This window comes from Chelmon rostratus, chromosome 5 (genome assembly GCF_017976325.1).
Source record: "Chelmon rostratus isolate fCheRos1 chromosome 5, fCheRos1.pri, whole genome shotgun sequence".
Lineage (NCBI taxonomy): Eukaryota > Metazoa > Chordata > Actinopteri > Chaetodontiformes > Chaetodontidae > Chelmon > Chelmon rostratus.
In genome coordinates, this window is record NC_055662.1 from 28284250 (window position 1) to 28301788 (window position 17539).

At 46.5% G+C, this 17539-nt stretch overlaps 1 protein-coding gene across 1 annotated transcript in view; it reads right to left on the bottom strand.

The window, feature by feature from the left end:
- The window catches only part of lmx1bb (LIM homeobox transcription factor 1, beta b), a 43533-nt gene that overhangs the window by 1621 nt on the left and 24373 nt on the right, over positions 1-17539 (bottom strand). Inside the window, exons 3-7 of the mRNA XM_041937468.1 lie at positions 4720-4952; positions 2594-2769; positions 2055-2132; positions 1613-1679; positions 524-685 (exon numbers count right to left, since the gene is read on the bottom strand). Coding sequence (XP_041793402.1) covers positions 524-685; positions 1613-1679; positions 2055-2132; positions 2594-2769; positions 4720-4952 — 716 coding nt within the window. The remainder of the gene's footprint in view (positions 1-523; positions 686-1612; positions 1680-2054; positions 2133-2593; positions 2770-4719; positions 4953-17539) is intronic.

The following is a 17539-nucleotide window of genomic DNA, read 5'->3' on the forward strand; positions in this document are numbered from 1 at the left end:
ATCACTTAGAAATGTGTTATTCCAGTTACATCCTGTGGACTAATACTTGATTGACTGATCCCCCCCTCCCCTCCTCCATCCTTGTTTGCCTTTTAATTCTTTCCTGTATCACACAGAAATCAGAGACTTGTTGTTTTCTCATTCTGATTCATTAGCTCACACAGCCCTCAGTCGCTGCTCGGACGGCACTTCGTCTCAGGCCGTCCACGCTGACCACATGTTTTTAACCACCAGTGGAAAACACCATCAGTTACGGGACGTGTCTCAGAGCTGGGGGCGGAGGGTTAAAACCATATTAAACAGATCTGAAAATGAACTTCGAAACACAACAGCTCATGAGCGTGCTCGTGTTATCTGACGTGGGAGGAGAAGCTGCTCATGTGTGTCGGCGAGCGGCTTAAATCAGCGCCGCTGTGGCCTGAACACGTCCCACACCGGGGGCTGATATGGGGTTGATCAAGGGACAGGCGTGTGTGTGTGTGTCTGTTTTTAGGGCGGGAGTAGGTGGGTGGTGAATGCTCACCATATGGGTTCATGTGGTCCCCGGGCATCTGTGGGGGGGTGAGCCCCTGTTGGAACGGGTCTGTGCTGTAACCGTTCTGATCCATGGCGACCAGCTGCTGCTGCGGCGGAGCCAGCGGTGTGAAGGAGTTCATCATCCCCTCCATCCGATTGGACATCACCTCTGCAGCAGAGCAAACGGGGGGGGGTTAGAGAAAGTACCGAAAGAAGCTCGGGATGAGTGTGCAGAATGTGAATGCAGCCACACAGACAGGTGGGCCTGAGCGGGAAAACCCAGACGGCAGGGACGCGTCCCTTCCTCGTAGTTCCCCGTTCACGCCTGGTAATTTTAGATCTTCTTCTAAATCTGCACTTTTCCTCCACCGCTGGAGCAGCACAACGAACGCTGCTAAAAATAAAGGGAGTCTGGTGCTCGTGAGACAGCGATGAAAACCTCCAAATACCTGGATCGCTCGCCTGCGTCTGTTAGCATTTCCATGGAAACCCACAGTAGTCCTTCCTGCAGCTTCTCCCACAATCCCCTCCATAAAAGCTGCTCTTCACTAACTGACTTGAGACTCAGAACTCTTGCGGCTTCGTGGCCCCCCCAACCCCCCCCCCGCGCTCTCCTTTGCAGTGGCTTTTGCGAAATGACGTCTGACGTTCATTTTGTTTGGCTTCCACACAGAATATTTGTCTTACTTTTGATGTGAAGTGTAATTATGGAATTTGTGAAGCATCTTCTCAGACAAACACATTTTACCATCATGCAACACAACACAGAGACGAGAAGACGATGCTTTCCATGATATCACTGATTAGCAGTCATCATGCGGACGACTGCTAATCATTTAAACAATCCAATGCAACGATATAAAAACCTTAAAGACGTTTAATGACATATAGAAAAGTCCAGAATCTATGAATACTGCATGTTTCCACGCGTGTGTATGTTTCATACTGGACCCCTGCTGGCTTCTAGTCGGTATGTTAGAAATTCATGCTTGCACATCTGTACATAAACAACATAAACTGTTGTTAAAAAGCTTCCCAGAGAAGCAGCTTTGAGGCAGCGAGCCTCGTCGTGTTGCAGGGCTGTGCAGTATCGTACCTTGGCCGAGTCTCTGAGAGTTCTGTTGTTCTTGTTGCTGCTGCTGTCTTCTTGCCAACTTCTTCATCTGAAACGAAGGAGTCAGAGTTGTGAGGAACCACCAAAACTAACATGCGCTCTTTAATTTAAAAAGGATGCTCCTCGCTGTTCACCCTGGAATGAACCGCACAAGGTCTGTATCTGAGTGCACTTCATTGTCAAGTATCAAAGCTTTTCACAAGATAATAATCAGAGAAGAGGAGGGCGTAGACATTTAATGCAAGAGCGAGCTAGATTTGCAACTCCTTGGGCTTTTTTCTTTTTTTTTGAACATTTGCGAAAGGAATGCAGTGATAAGTTTAACACACATAGTTGTGCTGATTTATTAGCTGGACTCTCAGATGGAACAAGGCTGTTGTATGCTGACACAACATCTAATTCATCCCGTGTCAGCCGCTCTCACCTTAGCTCTCTGGTTCTGGAACCACACCTGCACCACCCGAACGCTGAGTCCCGTCTCTGCAGCCAGCGTCTCCCTCACCTGAAAAGGTCGAGACAAGACATTTGCGGCGTCCCACAGAAAACAAAGCGCCTCGCAGCACACTGGAATACTTTGCCTCCTCAACATATCGTCCACATTTTGCAGCAGGCGCGCCGCCTTTTGATTCCAGCTGAACGTGGAATGAATGCAGTGGTCTTTTTGGACCTCTTGGTTATTGCCTCTTCAAAGCCTTGGCCCGGGCGCAGCGCCTGTTTTAGGGCCGGGGCTGCGGAGGCACTTCTCCTATCTCAGTACGACATTTGGTGCGTTGCACCAGCCCGCCTCGGCTAACACAGACCAGAACGCTGCTCGCCACTTCAAAGCTCAGCTGTGAGGTGGGGGAGATTTTTTTAATTCGTGAATTTTATTTGTGAAACTACTGTAGGGCTTGTGGTCGGCATCTAAATATCCATCACTCCAAATGCAGAGCAGGGAACATGAAAAAAGAAGCTTTGTCTTACCTTTCTGCAGGGCTTGGAGGACACCTCGAAGGAGGCCTTGAAGGCCCGTCTCTGTTGAGTGGTCAGGATGGTTCGTGGTCTTTTGGGCCTCCTGGGATCCTTCCCATCATCCCCCTTCCCCTGGCCCCCTATGCCTTTCTCCGGCTTGATGTCCAGCTCCTCATCGTCACTTTTCTCTGCAGAAAGAGTCATTTTTCTGCGTCGTCAGCACAAGCTTGAACCGACTACACCCTTTCAGTCAGTGACAGCCTGCTGATAAATACTTTTTTGTTCTTCCATTTTTCCGGGAGATTCACACACCACAAGTGCATAATCAAAGGAGACACATGTGTTTCTGATACTTTGTTATCAATTTGTTACAAAAGGAAAAGGCCACATGTACGATCAGACTTACAGCAGTCTGTGTTTCTCGCTGGTGGGGAGCACAATGAAATATGCACATTCGTCATCGAACTGGACGTCGCGTCACTTGTAATTTATCGCTCTCAGCTTTGTCTGATTTACACTGAATCAATCTCTGATAAGAATACTACATCAAGTGCAACATGAAAAAGGAAACACGAGTACATGTGGGAAATGCATCTCGCATGACACAGCAGGAAAGTCCAGTTTTTAGCTCTATTTCAGAGCTTATAATAAGGACGACTTTCATATGGATTGCAATTTTTACCGTCAGCTGCAGGATATTACAGTTTTGGGTAGTAAAATCGGTGTAATTTTTATGCTCCTATCCTACAATGTGCCATTAAAACGAAATAATAACTTGGTTTTATTAGAGTTCCAGTTTTAAGGAAATGCCTGTTAGTTTATGTTTTTTTTTTTTACATGAAAGTCATCTTGCTGTTTGCAGCCATTACACACAATAACTACATGCTCAATACTCTCGCAGAACGATTCATAACTTCAGAGTAATTCTGAAATTAAATGCAATGATCATTCATTTCTTTGCACTGAAAAGAGCATGAAAGCAATGTGAAACTTGACACACGCAAAGTTTATCCTCTAATATGTGCAAATTAATGAATTCATAATTGCTTCTCCTTCTAATTTTAATACAGTTTAAAGCGCTGTTCGCTGAATAATCGTGGCATGAAATATGCTACGTTAACAGTGGACAAATCCTGCAGTGACTCACGCATTTCAGTGTGACTCGCCACAAAGGCCACAAAGCTACGTAAACATCACATGAAAAATGAATGAACACATTAAAGAGACATCGATTCTTCTTCGTCGTTCATGAATCCTGGCGATCTCGGGGCTGTGAAGACAGACACACGTGACGGCTCCTGTTATCTGACGAGCATCTCCGTCTCTCCACTGAAAACCTACACTTCGTCCGCCACATGCCGAGGTTAACCTCTGTTCGTGTCAACATTTTCTCCATCTTGAAACTTGGAGACATGCACAAAAGACATGCCTGTGCGATACGCCGGGACACAACTGGAGAAGGAAGACGCAGAGCAAATATTCCCACAAGTTGACAAAAGTTGACACAGGCACAGATGTATTTGACAAATTCCCCGCTTTTGTGCATGTCTAAATGTGAGCCAGATGGTAGTGAACAGTGAGGCTTGGCGAGATGCCTCATTGTGTGTGGAGGCTATAGGCGAGGAACACTAGAGCTGATAAGAGCGGAGGAGCAGGCTTTCTGCAGAAAGGCCCCAAATCCCTCTGTCACTCACCATGATACAGTGATTTAATTCTTTCCAGCACCAGACCCTGCCCACGCATGCAGAGCCATTAATACAGGGTGGCTTGGCTTCGTCCTGTTTCCACTTCCTACTGTATCATAAACCTACGCCCCCTGCTTGAATTAGAACGCTATCAGCCGTTGAAAAGCTGCAGATGGAGCCATGTTAGAAGTTTTTACTGCCTGGGCTGCATGCGAGATCTTTGAAAAATCTCTGGAAGCGATCTGGAAACCAGTTTAAGGACATTTTCATATTCTTTTCCTTTTAATGTAACTACCACAGCACTAAAACCAGTTTAGATCCGGTACAGTGGATGTCTACGTTGGCTACCCCTGTGATGGAGCAGAGCATACAGAATACAACACCCCGGTGCCATGTGACGGTAGCACCACGGTGCTGTTCTCACTCTTGTGTGCGAGGGTGCGGAGGGCTCACCTGAGTCTGAGTCATCCGGGCTGACCGAGCTGAGTAAGTCCTTCTCCCTCTCGTAGTCGATCTTGCAGAGCAGCTGGCCCTCCTTCAGGACAAACTCGTCGCCCTTCCTCAGCTGCCGGTCGCACACGCAGCAGCAGAAGCAATTCAGGTGGTAGACGCACTCCAGGGCGCGCATCACGAACTCTGTGGGGGCGATTTTCTCCATGCAGCCGCTGCACTTGGTCGCAAACAACCTACAGAAGAAGAGTAAAAGATGAAGATCATTTTAGCTGTTTAAGCAACGCTTAGCTTTCTACAGCATCGTTTTTATATATAAAAGGTTCAATTCATAAGAATTAAAGTGCTCTGCACAGTGTTTTTTTGCTTACCGCCATCCTTGGTCTGGTATGACCAGTAGCTTATGGTGGCTAATGTTAGCAAACAAATATCTGTGCAGCTATTCTAAAATTATCGCAGCAGCTCATTGTCTTCTTCTTTACTTGAGCTATAGTTACACTTGTTTTAGCATTTTTCATCAGCCTACAGCTGCCATTATAGCCACTGTGGCTGCGATCAGAGTGACGCTTTAAGTGAAATTACTAAAAGAAACACATATTTTTCTTAGACATGAAAAGTCAAAATAATAAAGTCTGTTTTGTGGTACGACCAGTAGCTGATGGCGGCTAATGTTAGCTAAAAGCATTCAGTGTAACATGACTGTTTGAGTGTTTTCGCTCTCCTCTTCTTGTGCTACTGTTTCACCACGTTTCACCATTTCCTGTTACCTTGCTATTGTCACAGTGGTTGCTGTAGCAACAGTCACACAAACCCACTTTAAATGCGTCCACTGGCGAGGTGCGCCGCTTTATTTTGCCCCATCGCCTTTCTCGAGTCGCCCATCGAGGGTTTCTGATTAAGAGTCGAGTTGGCTCGCTGCTCCTGTGTGCAGCCAAGGAGGTGACTCCTTTGGCAGCAGCTCATCTGTTAAAATTTCGAGGGTGGGTCCAGCCCGGCGTCGTTCCAAGCGAGCTCAGTCATGGGCAACCCAAACCCCCTCACAAATCTAAAAAAGAGGCCGGATCGCGTTCTAATGCAGCGATCACCAAATCCTGATGATCCCAATCAAGGCTTTGCTGACATTTGACACATTTTTTTCATATCCAAGACGCCCCGCACGCATCAGATACCATATCAGAGACCAGGATTCATTGCGGACTACTGGGCTGCCCTCTACTCTGTTCATATTTCATCTTACTGTCTAATATCATGCCTCTGTGGTGCAACACTGCCTCGATCACCATTTCCTAGACAACGCCTCCATCTTCTTTTATATCCTTTCAGGAAGATGTTTGCATTGTTTTATTGGTGACTGAGAGGCATTTAATTTGTTCTCTGTTGTTCAGAAGAAGCCACATTAAATGGAGCAAGAAGGCAGCGAGTGTGGTTGATCTTGTCCAGCCGTAAAGCTGGATTTATTAGTGGCCTCTTTGTTTGCCCTGGTCTGGAAGACAGCTGGCAACCGCCTATCTATTTGTGGTGAACATCTATTTCATTGTGCAAGGCAGGGAGGCAGCAAGAGGAGCAATTGACATCATCTGCTGGTTCGGGACAGGGATGAGCGATAGTGATGAATATAATGTGTAAATATGAGTGGAGGGAAACCAAAGGAGGGTTTTGTTATGGTAATGCTGTTATAGGTGCTGATTGAGTGCTGATATGGTGTGTGTGTGTGCATGTGTGTGAGCAGCTGCATGCACGCCGGGAGGAAGATCGCATGGTTTCTGTTGTCGTCTGTGCAGCTTTGTGCAATAATCACCTCTGCTCATCAGATCATCTTCGCGACATCGCACCAGTTGATTATTGCTTATTGTGCAAGTTTCATCCATTACGATCGAAATCGCCACCTGCACCCGCCACAGAAAGCCCCACTCAGAGCATCTTATTTTCTTTTTAACCATCCTGCAGCAGCAAAACAACAGAGATATCAGGAGCTGGCACTCACAGGGTTCATAAAATCCTTTAATCTTTCATTTATTACAATAAGTTAAGGAGATTATTATTCAAGTATGGAAAAACCTCCAGGATAATCCCTTGAAAAAGAAATGCTGGCATGTTTCTCAAACAAGCAGGGTTCTAGTTTACGTGACATGCCAACCTGGATCTATCTTCTAAACAAAGCTCCAGGTTTGGGTGCTAAAAAACGAAACTCTGCTGCTGAATGAGTTAAAGGAAGTGTTACATGGACGCAGTCCTGTAAAGATAAACTGAATATTCGGGGACTTGTTTCTAGTTTTTAGAGGGATTAGCGTGTTACGTGCTGGGATCAGGCAAAAGAGGTGATGAATCTGTCAAGACAAGTTCCCAGCTCCAGCTCTAATGTTTAGCTAATGATTGCCGGCTTAGGCGAAGAAAGAGAGCAAAAAGTTGAGGAAATGACTTGTTAGCGCGGGTTTGATACGTCCAGGACTCCGCATTCACCTACGACCGCTCTCTCAAATCTTCTCATCTAGATGAAAACATTCTCATTCAGGCCTCTTTCCTTTCTTCTTTCTCCTCGCCGAGTCTAATCTTGTAAGCCATTATTTTTCTATTTCCCCTCTCTGTCACTTTGCATTATTTTTGCTGCTGTAATTCCTATTCGTCCCTTCTGGAATCTTCCTGTCCTGCTTTGTCCCCGGGTCTAATCCGGACTTTCTGCCTGTTTTCAGTCCCCGGTCCCCATTCTCAGCGGGGTTCAGATGGAATAGCCATGCATGACGCCCCTTCTATGGCAACCACACCTCCACAGGAAGGCAACGGCGACTTTTCGGATGGGCAGAGAAGGCCTTTGAGAAGCTGGCAGCAGAAGTAAATCCTTCTCTAAGGAACAAGGAGAATTAGCAGGGAGCAGTGGACTAGGGATTTAACCCTACCCCTCTCCTTTGAAAGGCACAGTCAGTCCCACTCCTGCGGCTAGCCACAATCAAACAGAGGAGGAGTGGGGAGGTGGCAGTGGGGAGAGGAGAACACAAACTCCCTGAATGACACAAGCAGTGGATTGTGGAGGAGCCTAATCCCACTTTAATACCTTTCCAAGTTCAGCTGCTAAAGAATGCTCTTTAAAACAACACCACTGTGTGAGCAGTGAAGGTTGACCAGGGGGAGGCACGCCATTCAACCTCCCCAACATTACCTGATTAGTGGTTTGAGGAGCAGGCCAGCGGGCCGGCATGCCAACAGGAGATGGAGGAGAAGATGTAAATGATGGTTTTATATATAGAAAAACACATCAACAGCGGCTGATAGCGTTAGACCTCGCTGTAAAGCTCTGCTGGGATGTTAAAGATATCAAAGTGCTGTAGGTGTGATGGGAATCAGACCTGAAGCGATTTAGCTGATCATTCACCACGTTCTGCCTCTACTTGATCCCACTGACCCATCGCACTAAAATCCACTTTCTGGACGTTCGGCTGTTTGGGTAACGTGACTCCCGGTGTGGCACAGGCAGCCTGATCGGCACCTTTAAGCTAGTCTGTGTTCAAAAGAAGACCACCAGCACGACGACCCGCGTCCCGGCCTCCCCTCCTCCCACACCTGAGCGCACAGATCAAGCGATGAGACCCTCCTGTGCGGATCAATGGCCGCATCTCAAGCAGAGAGAACTGTCAATATTTACCCAGGCCTCCCCAGAACTGGACTCATAAATGAAAAAAGAGGCCGTCTCAGCACATAGCTCCTTCCCAGAGGAATCATTACGTCCCTTTTTAATCCTGTGTCCACGCACCTGTAATCCCTCGCCTGCTCTTTCCCGCCTGATCTACGGTTTTCTGCTCTCCGTGACAGATTATCACACTGTTGAGGCTTGTAACGCCAAGAGCTGTGTTTTCAGCAAACGCAAAAGAGAAAAAAAAAAAAAACGAGACGAGACGAGAACAAAAAAAGAGCATTATGAAGAAGACAAAAGCCAACAGGGACCGACAGTTATTTTGTCTGATGAACACTTCAGCCGAGCCAAGTGCAGCTGAGAGACTTCGGCCTCTCCGCTGCTCTTCTTCTTCCCCCCTTTTCCCGGCACTTTGGAGAACTATGCACTCTCCCTTTGAACAGATTATAGGCAACTTAAAGTGTGACAACATCTTAAGCTCTCGCCACATGTTGCCAATGATTTCCCTTCTACAGACATTACATTTAATGCTTCTGCCGCAGTGATAAGCATCAGGAGGACTGGGCGGGATAAAAGAAACCCAGAAGAATAAGAGAGCGAAGGGGGGAAGGGGGCTGAGCGTGGAGCTGCTTATGGCGCTTGATAATCATGCTAGATTTAGCAACATGTGCAACAGTCTCACCTACTCCCCTTCTGCTATTGAACAACACTTGCAGAAACACCATAACAATTAAGGGAAGAATAGCCCGGGCTATTATGTCACCGCATCCCTTCAAAGACAGAGGGGATGAGGATTATCCAGGCAGCAGCTGTAAGCTATTACTTTGAAGATGGGCTCTCGTGTTTGAGCAGGAAACCTGCGGCCGTGCCAATCACCGCCGAGGTGAGAGAGGAGGCCCGGGAGGCGGGTCAGACGAGGGCCGGGGGCAGGACCGAGGGCATGCGGAGCGGCCGGCCTGACTATTTCCACATTTATCTGCTTCGGCTGCTAAGACGGGCTGAGCGGGATATCTTATTTTTTTGTGGAAACGCGCTCATTCATTGATCCCACTGTCACATCTGCTGGCTAAATATATGGCTAGCAGCCGGTTAGCTTTAGCATTACGACTGAAAACAGGACGAAACAGGTTGTGGAAACTTTAAAACATACCTCAACATTTTGTGACATTTGCTCTCTTGCTGGGAATTTGATTAGAAGATTGTCTCTTATCTTTCCAGTATATATAAGGGTAGTAAACTAACTTAGCTTAGCATAAAGCCTGGAAACGTGGGAGCCCTGCCTTTGTCCGAAGCTAACAAAAGCCGCCTACCACCACCTCTAAAACTAACTAAATAACCAGAAATAGTCTGACATTAAATAAATTAAATATGGCGTGTTAATGAGTGAGCTTTGAAGGTGGGGGTAGGTGGATTTTGAGGTCTTTGTACAGAGCCAGGCTAGTTCTTTCTTTATGCTAAGCTAAGCTAACTGGCTGCTGACAAATATAAGATTGGTATTGAACTTCTCATGTAAAAGAAAGAGTCAATCTGTTGCTTTTAAGTTTTCACATTAGCAAATTAATGATATGAATGGCTCATAGCTCGTCCAAATTCTTCTGTTTGCTGCCTGGAAAGACAACAGAGGCGGCGGAGGTCTCTGAACTGTTGAGCAGCCACTTCTCAGCTCCCCAGTATGTGAAAATTGGTTCTTAGGAAAAGCATCAAGAGCTTCAGCTTAAGAGGAAAACATTTGATGCCCAGATGTTGCAGGCAAACCTTTTCAACTACGTCTCAACATCATGAAAATTACTTTGTTATGTACGGCCCTGTTGTCCTCTCGAGGCAGCAGACAGTAGATGCTGACCACACTGGTTTAAAAAAAGCAACCTGAATTTAGCTAATACAAGTGTTTGATTGCTTGCAGAGGGACAGATGACAGTCGACGCCAAAAGAAAGTTGCTTGAACACAACGGGCGTGCACGTGTAAAGAAATGCAGCTAAAGCACGGCCTGGTCCAGTCTTCCTCGGCGAAGAGGATTTTAAAACAAACTTTCAGTCGGCGTGAGCGGCACAGCACAAAAAAGTGGGCCCGCTAATGCTGCCTCCATAAATGATCTCAGTGGCTGACCTTGTTTCATAGTATCAGCATTTCTCTTTGGAGCAGAGATTCATGGAGAGTAATGAAGCCAAATAAAAAGTGCCATCCTTCTGCTCCCAAGGGCCAGCTCCAGTCAGCTCTAAAAGCTGCTTAATCACCATCCCGTGCTTACTACATTAGCATAATAATGGCCTTTAAATTGAGGCTCTTTGTTTTTTAATTAAACTCCCAGCAGGTAAAAGTAAAACACATTAACGGGAGATGTGTACACCACTAATGGCCCAAAGGTGCCTTCTTCATCACGCGGCTCTGGCCACAGGGTTTGCTTGTTCCCTGCACCGAAGCGCAGCACCGGCTGCCGCGAGCTCACGGGGGAGGAATGAGACGAGCTGATTGCACTTGGCGTAGCCGAGATAATAGCGGAGACGTGTTCGGTGCGTTAGTGTATGCACATGCACCTGCCCTACATCTCAGAGGGAGCACACTTAGTAATAGCTGCTGAGCAGAACTATAGCGGATCTGTAAAAAGACACTGGTTACTGTGAGTCTGGAGCTGAGCGCCTCCAGGATCGTCTATCCCACACGTCCGCTATTGTGAAAATAAATATGGCCACTTTATTTCTATGGCGGCGTGAGCTCCTATGTGCTGGAATGTGCGGCTCCTCAGACGAGTCCCCGGCCAGCCAGACAGACGTCCCAGGCATATCTGTGCATAACGCCGTTCTGCACAGCTGCACAAAGAAATCCTAACCCTTAAGTCGTTATTCAAATGATCTCACTGCAGCGGCTCTGCCTTTCACAGATTACTCAACGCTTGAGGTACAGTCTGGAGAGGACGAGGTGTTCGTGAGCACCTAAACTGCAAAGCAGTGTGCACGCATCTTCCAGAATTTTTCACTAGTCCACCATGTTGGTTTCAAACTGAATGAGATGTGAGAAATACAAAAGACGAGGCTACTTGTTCATGCAAAGCGCCGACAGCGACAGCGGTGCGCCGGGAATTGTCTTTCAGCATGGAGCGACTCGACGCTTCCCCTCCACATGTATCTGCTAATGAGTCACTGGGAAAACAGCGTGGAAATAATCCTCCCCAGCCACACAGGTAGAACAAAGCTCATGGAGTGAAAAGGACAGTGTATTGGGCAGCAGAGGAGGCTAAGTACACAGCTAAATACAAGAGTAAGCAGGCAGGCACACATGATGCTGTTTGGACAGCTGGTGTTCCTGAGTATGTAAAATGAGTGCAACATTGCATTTAGGCTCAGTTTTTAGAGCTCAGGACAAACAATACTCTGAGCAACAGCATCAGTGAGGAAATTCTGACTGTAGAGATGCATGTTTTTCTGTATTTTGCCTTTTTTCCTGCTTATTTTTTACCTGTTCTCAAAGTCGAGTTGATCCTTAAACAAATAAATGAAAAGACTGTGAATTACAAGGCGGCTGTGAAACGCTGCGCTCTGCCTTTTGTCACTCCGGTAAGTGAAGCCGTTTGTAAGGGCCATCACCGCTGGAGATGTGACACGTTTACAACACGGCCCCCCAAGAGCCGAGCACAAATCCCCGGACGGCTCCCATTAAAAGCACCTGTAAAATCATCCGCGCCCGTTTTATATATTTTTTATAATTCCGTCGCAGGGTCTCTGTTTGTCTGCCCTTTCCGAGCTAATCTGCGTGAGGTGGAGCAGAGCTCGCCATTAAGGGCCCGGCCGGCTCGAAGCGCCACCGTGAGTGATCGCCGCTTCTGAAAGAGCTGGGGGAGCGGCGAGAGTGATGGCTACAATAAGTGTAATGGCTATCACATGGTACGGAGCTATGGCTGACTATAACTGCCCACAGATACGCAAGGCTTATTTTTTTATTTGTATCTTTTGGGTGCTGCAACCAACGATCATTTTCATCATCGATTAATCTGCACGTTATTTTGACGACTATAAAATGTCAAAAAAAAAAGAAAAATGGTCATTTTAATTTGCCAGAGCACAAAGTGACATCTTCAAATTGCTTCTTTTGTTCAAGCAAAAGTCCAAAACCCAAAGACTTTTCATCTGCTATCAGAAATGAGAAAGAAAAGCAGCAAATGTTTGACATTTTTGCTCCAAAAACTGACTGAAACTACTGATCGATTATCAAAATAGCTGTCAATCAATCAACCAATCACTGCAGCTCTACTTGAGACTCAACGTCAAGCCGTAATGCTTATACGGAGAAATCAAAACAATTATGATCTCATGCTGAAATTAGAAAAACTTCTCAAAGACCAGATCAAAACACGAAGTGGGAGAAGTTTGGGCCGGCGCTCAAATACTTTACTTTCTTTATTTTAAGAAAATAAATGGACTCATCTTACGGATTCAGCGCTGGAATGGTTAAAAAACAACATTTGGATTGGAGGGCTTTATAATTACTATTGACCCAGAGGTTCTGGGTCTAAGAAATAAAACAAACAGTAATATGAGGTGTTCTAAAGCACAAGTCTGCAAATATGCAAAGACAGGGTCTGGTGGAGAGCATCACGCTTTGGCTTCTTTTCTCCGCTCCTAATCTGTGGGCCTACACAATATTAAGACGGCTTTGGAGCCACTTGTGACCCAGCTGTGCACTAATGAAAAATTCCACAGCTCTGTGCAGAGGCCAGTGGAGCTTGACCCCTTTCCACCCTGAACCAAGCAATGTCCATCTTGAGGAGTTTACCAGGGCTGAAAGATAGTGGATTAATAGGTGGGGAAGGAGAAAGAGAGACAATCTGGGAACGGCTGAAAAAAAAAAAGCCCTTGTGTGTTTCCCCTTCTTCTCTTCCTCCAATCTTTAGTGTGTTGGTGTGAAGTAAAGTGTTTGCCCAGGTTTTAATGGGCAGAGATGATCTGCAGATCATTGTGATGGAGGCTGGTTGTGTGAGGGGGCTCTGTTTATTTAACAGAGATTCAGTCTAAGCCCAAAATTAGTTTGGGGGGAGAGAATGCGAGGCGACCAGGAATTAGACGTCGTTCACAAGATCCGGATTCATGTGTTTGTGATCCCGCTGCCCTTGATTGTCCGTCCCTGCGTCTTAACCGAGACAGAAGTCAGCGCTGTGGACGCAGATATCCGAAGGACGCCAAGCACGGCAGAGCCTGTGCAGCCGGCCATTATAGCTCATGTACACCACGTTAGCTACTCACATAAGTCAACAAGCAGTGGTAGTTTTCAGAAGGATGTATATGTTTTGGTCTGGTCCGGCTTTCATCATCTTCTATTTATCCGAATTAAAACACAATTTAAAGGAGAGCCGGATCATCCTCCCGCTCGTCTCCTATAGCTGCTAACATTCAGCCCCACATGCATCAGCACGCAGATAACATCTAGGACAATAACAACAAAACAAATAAACAGGAACTGTACTGAAGTGGTGCAACCGTTTCCTGAGACGAAGAATTTTAAAGGTGATAGAGAGCAAAAGTTTTACAATGAGAAAATCAGAAGGTGGGGACGTCTGGCAGATTGTGGTCGGGTGCATCAATTAAGCATTTCACCTTAAAGTCTCATCAAAACGAATGCTAATTATCCACATTTACAGGAGCATCCAAATCATCCCCGCTCTGAAACTGCCACATACTTTAAAAGATGAGTCCACCTTTAGTATCCTCCAGGGAATAGACTACAGAGCTAAATAAAGGGTGGTGGTTGGGGGGGAGGCGAGGGTTAGAGAAAATGAAAAAGGCAAAGCAAATGAAAAATAAACATTGTTATTGAAAGACAGGATGCTTTAAGACCCGGGGGCCAGGGATTAACATTCAGATTAGCATTCAAATAATATATTTGAATTTCTGATCAGCAATCCTCTTCAAAGAGCTAAATCCCAAGATTAGCAGGTGTTATGCTAAAAAGCTGTGTTTTTTTGTCAGGAACGTAGCTACACTAGCCAAACAAATATGTCTTTGAGTGTGAAGGGCTGGCATGGATGTATGGCTGTAACCATGGCGACTGACTGGTAGTTAGGAGCCTCGGAGAGGGGTGCAGCGTTGGAATGTGTCAAACAGACAGAGGGGCGCACACACACCGCAGAGCAAACCAAAAACCTGCTGTTTCACTAAAGACCATCGGCTACATTATCGAGACCACCTACGAATTCCAGCCATCTTTAGGTCGAGAGGGAAAAAAAGGTCATTTTGCACCACCAGTATTATTTTTTATGCGTTCTTTCCCTTTTGGTTTGATCTAAGAGCGCCTGGCTGAGGGGGTCAGAACACAAAAGTGATGAATTTATATTAGAATAGTAAAAGAAATGATGTAAGCTTCACTAAAGAGTCGCTTTGTATTTAACAGATTGTATTTTCTCCTATTTTTACCTCATGGGTCACTCGGTTACTCCTGAACCAATCAAACGAAGGTAGAGATGTTAGAAAACACAGATCTGCTGTTAACAGTAATCCAGCTACATTTACTGCAGCTGACGTGAAATTCTCTCTTAAGGACGATGTGTCAGGGAGCTTTTTAGAGTTAACCTGCAGCAACGCAGTCATTTTTATTTCTAATTATAATCAGACACTGATTTCTGCTACTGATGTTATTCAACTGTTTCACAAATGTGGTTTCAATTTGTACATTCACACATAATCACAGATGCAAGACCGAGAATCTGAAACAGATTCACTATAAATGACCACTGGCGGATCCTAGCTGGTACTGAAGCACTGTACTTGAGTAAACTCTGAGCTGCTTGTACTCGATTATTTCCATTTAATGCAGCATTATTGTGTTTTTATTCCGCTTCCTGTTTCAGACTTTAAATGTAAAACATACTATGATCTGATAAAATATGATGCATCAGCTTCACCTTGAAGAAGAGCAATAAAATACTTCTTTTATGTAACAATATAATATACACTGGTTTCACACTCACATCAGCCATATGTTGAAATGAGGAGTATTTTTACTTTTGATACCTGTTTAAAAATACATTTACTCTTCAAAGCAGGACTTTTACTTGTAATAGAGTATTTTTACTTTTACTAAAGTAAAGAATCTAAATACTTCTTCCATCACTGGCCAAGGCAGACATGTACACTCAAAAAAATTACTGCAAAATTGACTGTCTTAGTGTTTGTTTCTGATGTTACTTGTTCTTTCTTTCTTTCAAAAGTGTGTTTTTTTATTTGTGCGGTGCTGCACGCTCACAGATTCACATACACACCGTTGTTATATGTGAAACCTTCTATTGTTTTACAAAACACCTGCAGCACACGACACTTTTTTCATCATCGCTATCTACGATATACATTCCACACGAGGTACAAATAAGCCGAAAAGAACAATAAATGAATTGTGTGGACTTGCTGGGACCTGCATTGTGTATGTGTGTGTTTGTGTGGTGGATCTTGAAAGGGAAATTTTCTCTCCATCGTAGCAGCTAATGTTACCGTGAAACTATTTTGTTCACGTCTTAAAGCGTGCATTTTGCCCCAGGTGGTCTGGCAGAGGAGCAGCTCGATGCCCTCTCTGCTCTTTCTCTCTGCTTTCCCCTCTTTCCCACACATACGCACACCAAACATTTCTCTGTCAAGTGTTTGGCGGAGTGTAAAATCTCATCTCTCCAGTTGGAAGAGAACAGGTTCGACAGAATTCCCTTTTCTGCACGTGGAGCCTTTAAGGCACGGAATGGAATGGAGAAGCATGGCGCGGCACGTCGCTCCCTGTGAACCCATCTGCACGGCCCTGCGGCGCTTACAACTCAGTCGCCTTTCCGCGGCCCTTCGCTGACTGCGTTGTGACCCCTGACAGAGACCCGACGGCGTTCGTTCCCCCTCTGCTTCGGCTCAGGACTCGATACGCTGACTCTGTGTTGTAGTGAAGCTCGCGGAGTTACAGGTGCCTCGGATGAGTCATGCATATAAGGCCTGGTTAAACCGCCTCATGAATTCTCCAGAGAGCGCGATGCGGCAGCAGCTGTAGTTATGCATATTTGGCCGCGAACAAGGACGATCTCACTGGTGCCCCTGCCACTCATTATGCACACGCCCGGGCCGACGTGGATGCTTATTTGTCTTCAGATGCGATGACAATGTCCACCGCCGCAGCGACACCCGCGGTCAGCCCTCTCCGCTAGCAAAAAAGGTTTGCATTCACCCTCCAATTTTACACTCTCTTTCGGTCCAGGAGTGTCTTTGTGTGCGGGGGAGCAGCCCATTCTCTGTGGCTGTCTGAAAAAAGCAGCTGTTTCTATAATGCTGTGGCAGCACTCTGTGCCGCAGAATGATAAATGGAGGGGACGAGGCAGAGCTGAGGTGCAGCTGAAGCACATACAGAGACAATGGCAGAGGAGGGTCTGCATGGATATGCTGCCTGCGCCTCTCTCTTTCAGCCTCTGTGCACACACACACACACACACACACACACACACACTCCCCCTGCAGGTCCGAGTCCTGGAGCTCACCCATAGCCAGAGGTTATACGAGCGTGTTGAAGCTGGGGGGGGGTAACAGACTGACACGTCCCACCAGTCCCAGTGCAGACCCAGGGGACTGAGAGGTTGCGGTCGCTGTCCCACCGGGACCTGTCGCTCCTCTGTCCTCGGGGCAGTCATCTTCCTTTCCACCACCGACCTAATGACAGAGCCCCGAGGCCTCATCACTCCGCCCCCGCCGACCCCCCCGCCTCCCCAGCTCCTCTCTCCCCCCGTTGTCCTACCCAGGTGCCTGTCAGAGGGGTGTCTGCTCCGCGACTGGTGTAGCCGTCCACATAAAGGCCCCCCGCTCCCACCGTGCCTCCTCCTCATGGCCCCGGGCTCAGCCTTTCATTTTGAAGTGGCGCAGGCCAGCTCTGCACCAGCCCGGGCCCTCGGCCTGCAGCCTGCTCCATTGTTTGGCCTCAGAGAAAGACTATTATTTCAACTCAATTTACTGTGAGTAAACACTGAGTGATAAGGCCCCCTGTCCTATCCCTCACACACACACACACACACACACACACACACACACACACTTTCTGATCCCCCCTCCCTGACCGTGGGCTGTAATATACACTGCCAACAAATCACTGCTCTCAGCCCATTGCTATCACTGGCTTTAGACTGGAGCTTACTAATTCACTTTCCAACACAGATCAGAGGACAGGACTCATGTGTTTCAGAATATGGCTCCACCACC